This window comes from Numenius arquata, unplaced genomic scaffold (genome assembly GCF_964106895.1).
Source record: "Numenius arquata unplaced genomic scaffold, bNumArq3.hap1.1 HAP1_SCAFFOLD_1544, whole genome shotgun sequence".
In the NCBI taxonomy this organism is placed as follows: domain Eukaryota; kingdom Metazoa; phylum Chordata; class Aves; order Charadriiformes; family Scolopacidae; genus Numenius; species Numenius arquata.
In genome coordinates this window covers 1,192-10,630 of record NW_027415320.1, presented here as the reverse complement: position 1 = coordinate 10,630, position 9,439 = coordinate 1,192, and the positions used below count along the sequence as shown (strand labels likewise).

General features: G+C 65.1%; 1 protein-coding gene across 1 annotated transcript; it reads left to right on the top strand.

Moving 5' to 3' along the window:
• Window positions 1-6,929: 6,929 nt before the first annotated feature.
• Window positions 6,930-9,099, top strand: LOC141478616 (ETS translocation variant 3-like protein; the record flags this gene model as incomplete). Its single annotated transcript, XM_074167644.1, has 4 exons — window positions 6,930-6,990; window positions 7,261-7,498; window positions 8,715-8,880; window positions 8,991-9,099. Coding segments are annotated over exons 1-4 (574 nt in total), but the record flags the coding sequence as incomplete, so codon positions are not given.
• Window positions 9,100-9,439: the final 340 nt, after the last annotated feature.

Sequence of the window (9,439 nt, the reverse complement as noted above, 5' to 3'; positions counted from 1 at the left end):
TGTCCCCCCCCCCCCCCCCCCCCCGAGTACTCCCCCGGCCTGTATCGCTTTCCATCGTGTTTTCCTCGCTTGATTTAACCGGGATTTCATTCCCCGGCTCCGGGCGGAGAGCGGGTGCGGGGGGAGGGATGCTGCTCCTTCCCGCCGTCACCTTCCCCCCAATGGGCTTTCCCGTGGCTTGTCCCCACACCAGACCCAGGGGGGGTCTCTCTGTGCCCCCCCAGCCCTCCCTTTCCCTTTGGGTCCCGGCTTTTCCCCATTGCCGGGGGGTCCCGGGAGGACGAGGTGTGTCCTTGGATCATTCCCAAACGCGGTGGGTGCCAAAAGCACCTGGGGCTGGGTCTTGCCACCGGACGATGAAGCTGATCCCGGGGAAGTGGCACATTCCCGGCCTTGGGAAGCCACATCTCGGTTCTTAAATCCCCTCCCGCCCCCCCGCTCCGATGTGACCCCGCACCATCGGAGGCGATAAACTGGGGAGGGTCCTGTCGCCTTTCCCGCTGCCCGGCATCACCCGCTCCCCCCAGTTCACAAGGATGGGGAAAACTGGGCTGGAGATAACGTGGTCCCCGTGGCCCCCGCGTGCCCTGGGCTTCCTGTGTGACCCCGGGAGGGTCTCCCAGGGCTGGTGAATCCCCTGTCCTGGCTAAAACATCCCCCCCCCGCCCCGGCTTCTCCGGCAGGACCCCACCGGTGCTACTGGTCAAGGTGGATGTCCCCAAGGAGGGACCGGTGCGGAGGGAGCTGCATCCCCATCACCCCCAAGGAGCGGGAGGGAGGAAGAGGAGGATGATGGAGACGGCAGCGGTGGGTAGCCGGTGGCTGGTGAGGGGTTAACGCAATCTGTGCAGCCTCCCGGGAGCGGGAGCGAGCTCGGCAGGACTGGGTTTTCATTTTAAGTGACCCCCCAACGCCGTGAAATGCATCGGGCCGGGCTCCAGAGGCGAGGAGCCAACGGGAGAGACGGACCCCGGGTGCCGGCGGGAGGTAGGAGACCCCCCGAGCCACGCGGGAGAGGCAGGGCCAGCCCTTCCCTCGGGGGGAACATGGGGGTCCCGGCACCCCTCGGAGCCCTTCGTGCTCCCGGCGTGGGTGGGATGGCACCGCGGTGGCACCGGGGATGTCCCTCTGAGGGTGCGCGGGGCAGGAGGTGGCTCTGCTCGGGGTCACCGCGGTGGCCTCGTGCTCCCGAGGATGCTCCCTGCCTCCACCTCTGCCTGCAGGCAGGGACCGGTGCAGGCAGGGATGGCGCAGGCAGGGATGGCGCAGGTAGGGATGGTGCAGGCAGGGACCGGTGCAGGCAGGGATGGTGCAGGTAGGGATGGCGCAGGCAGGGATGGTGCAGGCAGGAGTTGGTGCAGGCAGGGATGGCGCAGGCAGGAGTTGGTACAGGCAGGGATGGTGCAGGCAGGGATGGTGCAGGCAGGGACCAGTGCAGGCAGGGATGGTGCAGGAAGGGATTGGTGCAGGCAGGGACCGGTGCAGGCAGGGATGGTGCAGGCAGGAGTTGGTGCAGGCAGGGATGGCACAGGCAGGGATGGTGCAGGCAGGGATTGGAGATGGCAGGGATGGTGCAGGCAGGGGTTGGTGCAGGCAGGGATTAGGTCCCGTTTTCCAGTTTCACCAGTTTCACCAGATCAAGGGTGGGTTTTCGCCCCGTTCACTGGGGTCGGTGCCCCCACGCCACCCCCACCCCCCTCGCTGCCAGCTCCAAAGGGGATTTAGGCAGGGAGGGAAAACCCCAAAGAGCCAACATGGGGATGTCAGGACATGGGGATGTCAGGACATGGGGATGTCAGGATGGAGCCGACAATCTCCCAGCCCAAATCCCATTCCAAATCCCAACCCTGCTCCTGACGGTGGCCATAAGAGCTCCACGGTCGGGAACTGGATCTGGTACAACCCTCTGCCCTGGTGCCCAGCAGGGCCAGCCCCGGAATGGCCTTATCCCATTCTGGAATGGACATATCCCGCTCTGGGATGGACATATCCAACCCCAGGATGGACTTATCCAGCCCCAGGATGGCTGTATCCATCCCTGGACAACCACATCCTGCCCTGGGATGAATGCATCCAGCTCTGGGATGACCATATCCCATTCCAGCGTCAACATATCCCACCCCAGGGTCAACATATCCCACCCCAAGATGGACATATCCATCCCTGGGATGTCCACATCCAGCCCAGGATGGCCGTATCCCACTCCAGGATGGCCATATCCAGCCCCAGGATGGCCATATCCAGCTCTGGATGGCCGTATCAAGTCCTGGAATGAGCTGTATCCAGCTCTGGGATGACCATACCCTGTTCTGGGATCAACATGTCCCACCCTAGGATGGCCATATCCAGCCCCGGAGTGGCCACATCCAGCCCTGAGATGGACATATCCAGCCCCAGGATGACTATCCAGCCCCGGGATGGCCATATCCCTCTCCGGGATGGCCATATCCAGCTCTGGGATGGCCATATCCAGCCCCAAGATGGACTTATCCAGTCCTGGATGACCACATCCTGCCCCGGGATGGATGCATCCAGCTCTGGGATGGCCATATCCCATTGCAGGGTTGACATATCCCACCCCAGGATGGACATATCCTGCTCTGGGTTGACCACATCCAGCCCCAGGATGACTATCCAGCCCCGGGATGGCCATATCCCTCTCCGGGATGGCCATATCCAGCTCTGGGATGGACATATCCAGCCCCAAGATGGACTTATCCAGTCCTGGATGACCACATCCTGCCCCAGGATGGATGCATCCAGCCCCAGGATGGCCATATCCAGCCCCAGGATGGCCATATCCAGCCCCAGATGGCTACATCCAGCCCTGGGATGACCATATCCAGCCCCAGATGGATGTACCAAGTCCTGGGATGGGCTGTATCCAGCCCTGGGATGATCATATCCCATTCTGGGATTGACATATCCCATCCCCAGATGGCCACATCCAGCCCCGGATGGATGTACCGAGTTCCGGGATGGGCCACATCCAGCACTGGGACACGGGAGGGGACCAAGCCGGGAGCAGGAGATGCCACCATCCCATGACGCGGTGTGCCCGGGGACCACCCTGTCCCCCTGTCCCCTCACCCCTGGCTGTTTCCAGGGCTGTGACTCTGCGATGTGACCTTCATCCCCCTGTCATCCTCCCCCCCCCACCCCCCCCAGGCCCCCCCCAGCCCCCCCCCAGCCCGGTCAGGGTTTTGGTTTGAAACCTTTTAAATCCCCGTGTCCCCGGAGAGCGAAGGATGGGACTGAGTGGGGACAGGGAAGGGGGGGGGAGGAACCACCGGGAGCACCCGAGGGTGCCCCAAGGCTGGGATGGGGCTCCCCACCGCTGGGGGGGGGTGTGTGTGGTGGGGGGGGGGGTCAGACCCTGCGTCGCTGGGGGTCTCCCTGCCCTGGGAAACGAGGGGGTGCCGTGCCACCGAGGGTGGCTGCGGTGACGCTCCGTCCCCCTCCCTCTGCACAATCCCTCTCCCCTGCCCCACACCTGGGATCTGCCCCCCCCCGCCTCTCCCCCCCACCCCACCCCGGGCACCCCTTGTGTTCCCCCCCCCCCCCCCCCCCTCCCGGCTCCTGTCTGTTCCGATGCTCCCAAATCCGCTTGCTTTAATAGCATTAAATGCTTTTAAACAAACAGACCCTTCACCTCTGCCTCTCCGGGGGGCGATGCCCCCCCCCTAGGGCTGGGGGTGTCGGGGGGGGTGGGGGTGTGTGTGTGGGGGGAGCACGCTAAGGAGATTGGAGCGGGATTTGGGAGAGATAAAGGAGCAGGAACCCGGCCAAATCCCAGCCCGGCCAGTCAGGATCAGCCCCAAACCCCCCCCCGAACCCCCCCTCGGTGTCCCCCTCCTCCATCCTGGGGGGACCCAGGTGTCCTGGCTCCCTGCCCACCCCCCCAGTGGGGACCCTCTGTCCTGATTTGGAGCCCCCCCTCTTGATTTGGAGCCCCCCCTCCACGTCTACTCCTCTCCCCCTAATCCGGGGGGGGGGGTGGGGGTGGGGGGGGAGGACGACGACACACCCTCACCCCAGGAAAACACCCCCGGGGCTCAACAACCCCCCCATTGGGGCTCACGAGGGTGGGGGGGGGGGGGTCCCCACCCCTTGGAAGAGCCTTCGAGACCCTCGTTAGTGCGAGATGGAGAATAAAGGAGAGGGAAGCAAATTAGGAGAGGGGAAAAAATAGGCACGAAGCCTTTCTGACCCCCCCCCGGGGGGGGGGGCCGGTGTCGCAGCCTTCTGCCCTTTGGTTCTGGGGGCTCTCGGGGCCCTGTTTTCCCTCCTGCTCCATCCCAAATATCCCAAATATCCCAAATCGCCCCATTTTTATTTACCGGGTGGGGGGCACGGGGTCGGGGAAGCGTCGAGCGAGGGAGAGGAGGGGGCCGGGGCGGGGTGGGGGGGAAACGAAGCCATTCTTTAATTTTCCCATTTTTTTTCCCCCAAATCTCTTTATTTTCCCATTTTTTTTTTTAATTTTTTGTTTGGTTTTTGGCTGAATCGGGAATCTCGCTCAGATGAAACGGGGGCTCCGGGCACCCCACAGCCCAAAGGGGCACCGACCAGGAGGGGTTTCGGCAGCGGCTCCTTCGCGGGGACCCCCGAATCTCCCCCACCCCTCCCCCCCAACCCCACACCCCGACTTTCCACTCCCACCCCCCACCCCCCCCCTCCTTCTCGGCCATTCCTCGCTCCCTCTCCTCCCTGCCGGGGTGGGGGGGGGGGGGGGGGGCTGTAAGCAGATTTACACTTAACACGTGTCCCCCCCCCTCACCTTTTATATACCCAGGTGATGCTCCCTGAGACCCTCAGTGGGTTCCTCCTGCCCAGCAGCTCCCACCCAGGAAGCTCCCCCCCCCCCGCAGGTGAGTGTCCCCCCCCACCCTGGGACCTCACGGGAAGCGGTCGGGGATGGTGGTTTGGGGGGTTTGGTTGTGTTTTTTTTTTTGGTGATGCTGAACCCCCCCCAGAAGTGGGGACATGACTGTCCCCACGAGTGGCAGCGGGGTGGCCTGTCCTGGCCCCACTGGGGGGGGTCATGGAGCAGCACAGCGTCACACACCCCCCCCCCCCCAGTACTGGGTGTATCCCCCAAGTGCTGCGTGCGTGCCGGTGGGGGGGGGGGGTGTATCCTGGTGGGGGGGTGCGCCCCCATGCCACTGGGTCCATCCCCGGTGGTGGGTGAAGCCCCCCCCCCCCCCCAGTCCAGGGTGCATCCCCTCTGCTGGGCACAACCCCCAAGTGATGGGTGAAGCCCCCCCCCCCCCCACTGCTGGGGGTACCCCCACCATGATGGGTGCATCCCCAGTGTTGGGTGCATCCCCTCGGTGCTGGGTGTACCCCCAAAATGCTGGGTGCATCCCTGGTGGTGGGTGAATCTCCTCCTGTGGTGGGTGCATCCCGGATGGTGGGTGCATCCCCCAAATTGTGGGTGCATCCCTGTGGTGGGTGCATCCCCCCAGATTTGGGTGCATCCCCCCCGGTGCTGGGTGCATCCCAGATGGTGGGTGCATCCTGGATGGTGGGTCCGTCCCCCAAATGGTGGGATGCATCCCAGTGGTGGGTGCTTCCCCCCCAGAGCTGGGTGCTTCCCAGATGGTGGGTCCATCCCCTAAATTGTGGGTGCATCCCTGGTGGTGGGGGAATCCCCTCCTGTGGTGGGTGCATCCCGGATGGTGGGTGCATCCCTGGTGGTGGGTGCATCCCCCCCAGTGCAGTTGGGTGCATCCCAGATGGTGGGTGCATCCTGGATGGTGGGTCCATCCCCCAAATGGTCGGTGCATCCCAGTGTTGGGTGCATCCCCCCCGGTGCTGGGTGTACCCCCAAAATGCTGGGTGCATCCCTAGAGCTGGGTATATCCCACCAGGGCTGGGAGCATCCCAAGTGGTGGGTGCTTCCCCCCCAGAGCTGGGTGCATCCCCCCCCGTGCTGGGTGCATCCCAGATGGTGGGTGCATCCTGGATGGTGGGTCCATCCCCCAAATGGTGGGATGCATCCCAGTGGTGGGTGCTTCCCCCCAGAGTTGGGTGCATCCCCCCCAGTGCAGTTGGGTGCATCCCAGTGGTGGGTGCTTCTCTGGCGCTGGGAGCATCCCCCAGGGCTGGGTGCCCCCCGGGTGCTGGGTGTACCCCATGATGCTGGGTGCCCCCCCTGGTGCTGGGTGCCCCCCGAGTGCTGGGTGTACCCCACGATGCTGGGTGCCCCCTCCGGTGCAGGGCACATCCCCGGTTCAGGGTGTACCCCCATGATTCTGGGTGCCTCCCCCGATGCTGGGTGTACCCCCACGATGCTGGGTGCCCCCCCCAGTTCGGGGTGTACCCCCACAATGCTGGGTGCATCCCTGGAGCTGGGTACATCCGAGGAGGTGGGTGAATCCCCCCCGGGGTTGGGTGCGTCCCAGTGGGGGGTGGGTGCTTCCCCGGTGCTGGGAGCATCCCCCAGGGCTGGGTGCCTCCCCCCAGTTCAGGGTGTACCCCTACAATGCTGGGTGCCTCCCCCCGGTGCTGAGTGTACCCCCACAATGCTGGTGTACCCCCACAATGCTGGGTGCCTCCCCCCGGTGCTGGGCACACATCCCCAGTGTTGGGTGCATTCCCCGATGCTGGCTGTACCCCCCGATGCTGGGTGCCTCCCCCCGGTTCAGGGTGTACCCCATGATGCTGGGTGCCCCCCCAGGGCTGGGTGTATCCCCTTGGTGCAGGGTGTACCCCCACAATGCTGGGTGCCCCCCCCCAGTTCGAGGTGTACCCCCACAATGCTGGGTGCGTCCCTGGAGCTGGGTACATCCGAGGAGGTGGGTGAATCCCCCCCCCCCAGGGCTGGGTGCCTCCCCCCAGTTCAGGGTGTACCCCATGATGCTGGGTGCCCCCCCCCGGTGCTGGGTGCCCCCCGGGTGCTGTGCTTTGTGCCCGCAGGCCGGCGGATGCAGTGCTCCTGCCTGTCCCCGGGGCTGCCCGTCCTGCCCGGCTCCTGCTGGCTCCCAGGTGAGCGCCCAGCGAGGGGACAGAGCCCTGGGGGCAGGGGGGGGGGCCAGGGTGGGTGGGGGGGGCCACCCTCAGCCTGCCCCCACCCAGGCTCCATCCCTCTGCAGACCCACAGCCACTCGGGGATGGGGCACGGATCTCATCACGGAGAGATGCCCCCCGGGATGGGGCACGGAGCTGCCATGGCGGGGGGGGGGGGGGAAGAAGTGACCTTGGAGTGATGTCCCCTTGTCCCCAGAGAGCCCTGAGCGTGTCCCGCTCGCTCCCCAGGGCTGGTGTTCCCAGAGTGGGCGTACAAAGGCGAGTCCAGCCCCGGCTCCCGGCAGATCCAGTTATGGCATTTCATCCTGGAGCTGCTGCAGAAGGAGGAGTTCCGCCACGTCATCGCCTGGCAGCAGGGCGAGTACGGGGAGTTTGTCATCAAGGACCCCGAGGAGGTGGCCCGGCTGTGGGGCAGGAGAAAATGCAAACCCCAGATGAACTACGACAAGCTGAGCCGGGCCCTCAGGTGGCACAGGGGGATGGGGGACGTGGCGGGGCAGGGTCCTCACCATCCCAGGGAACCCAACGGGGTGGCATCTGCCATCCCGGGGTGAAATCCAGCATCTCAAGGGGACCCAACAGGGTGGCATTTACCAGCCCATAGGGACAAAACAGGGTGGGAGCCAAGAGGGTGGCATCCACCATCCCAAAGGGACCCAACAGGGTGGCATTTGCCACCCCAAGGTGACCCTACAGGATGGCAATCACCATCCCAAGGATATCCCACAGGGTGACATCTGCCACTCCAAGGTGACCCAACTGGGGTGGCATCTACCACCTCAAGGTGACTCCATGGGGTGGCATCCACCATCCCAAGGAGACCCAACAGGGTGGTATCTGCCATCCCAAGGGGACTCCACAGGGTGGCATCCACCTTCCCAAAGGGACCCAACAGGGTGGCATCCACCACTCCAAGGTGACCCCATGGGGTGGCGTCCACCATCCCAAGGGGACTCAACAGGGTGGCATTTTCCACCCCAAGGTGACCCCCCAGGGTGGCATTTGTCATCCCACGGGGACCCAGCAGGGTGGCTTTTGTGATTCCAAGTGGACCCAACAGGGCGCCATCCACCACCCCAAGGTGATCCAACTGGGGTGGCATCTGCCATCCCAAGGGGACCCAATGGGGTGGCATCCACCATCCCAAGAAGACCCAACCAGGTGGCCTTTGCCATCCCAAGGAATCCCACAGGGTGACATCCACCATCTCAAGGAGACCCAACAGGGTGGCATTTGCTACCCCAGGGTGACTCCACAGGGTGGTACCCACCATCCCAAGGAGACCCAACGTGGTGGCATCTGCCGTCCCAAGGGGACCCTACAGGGTGGGAGCCAACAGGGTGGTACCCACCACCCCAAAGGGACCCAAAGGAGTGGCATCTGCCATCCCAAGAGGACCCCACAGGGTGGGAGCCAACAGGGTGGTACCCACCACCCCAAAGGGACCCAAAGGAGTGGCATCTGCCATCCCAAGGGGACCCCACAGGGTGGGAGCCAACAGGGTGGTACCCACCACCCCAAGAAGACCCAACGTGGTGGCATCTGCCATCCCAAGGTGGCCCAACAGGTGACATCCACCACCCCAGCGGGGCCCTTCAGCTCACTCGGTTCCCAGCCCTCGGTGGGGGGTGTCCATCCATCTGTTAACCCCCCCCCCGGTCCCATCGTCCCCCCCCCCCCAGGTACTACTACAACAAGCGCATCCTGCACAAGACCAAGGGCAAACGCTTCACCTACAAGTTCAACTTCAGCAAACTCCTCTTCCTCAGCTGCCCGCTGTGGGACACCCACTGCCCGGGCACCGGCCTCTGCCACCCCCCCGTCGTGCCCCCCACCGTGCCCAGCCAGGTAGGGGGGGGCCGGGGAACCCCATGTGGCCTGTGACACCCCCTTTGGACAGGCTGTAGCCTTCCCTGGTGCTGCCACATCCCCTTTCGTGTCGTTCCCCCCCCCCCCAGTTGGTGCTGAGCCGGAGGGTGCTGGGGGAACCGCTGGGCTGGCACTGGGGGCCCCGACACCCCCGGCACCCCCACGTGCTGGAGAAGGGGGTGGCCCCCACCAGGACCTGTAAGTCCACCCTGCGTGGGGGAAAAGGGGGGGGGGGTGGGGGTGTCGAGGTCCTGGGTGCAGGTTGGGGGTGGGGGGGGAGGTCAGGGACAGGCAGGGCAGGGGGGGAGCAGTGGGTGCCATGGTTTTTGGGGGTGCAGGGTGCGGTGGGGGCTCAGAACCCTGGGTGCAGGTGGAGGGGGGGGGCAAGGGAACGGGCAGGGCAGGGGGGAGCAGCGTTTTTGGGGGTGCGGTGGGGGCTCAGGGTCCTGGGTGGAGGGGGGGGGGGGTTGGGGACAGGGCAGGGGAGAGAAGTGGGTGCAAGGGTTTTTGGGGGTGCGGTGGGGGCTCGGGACCCTGG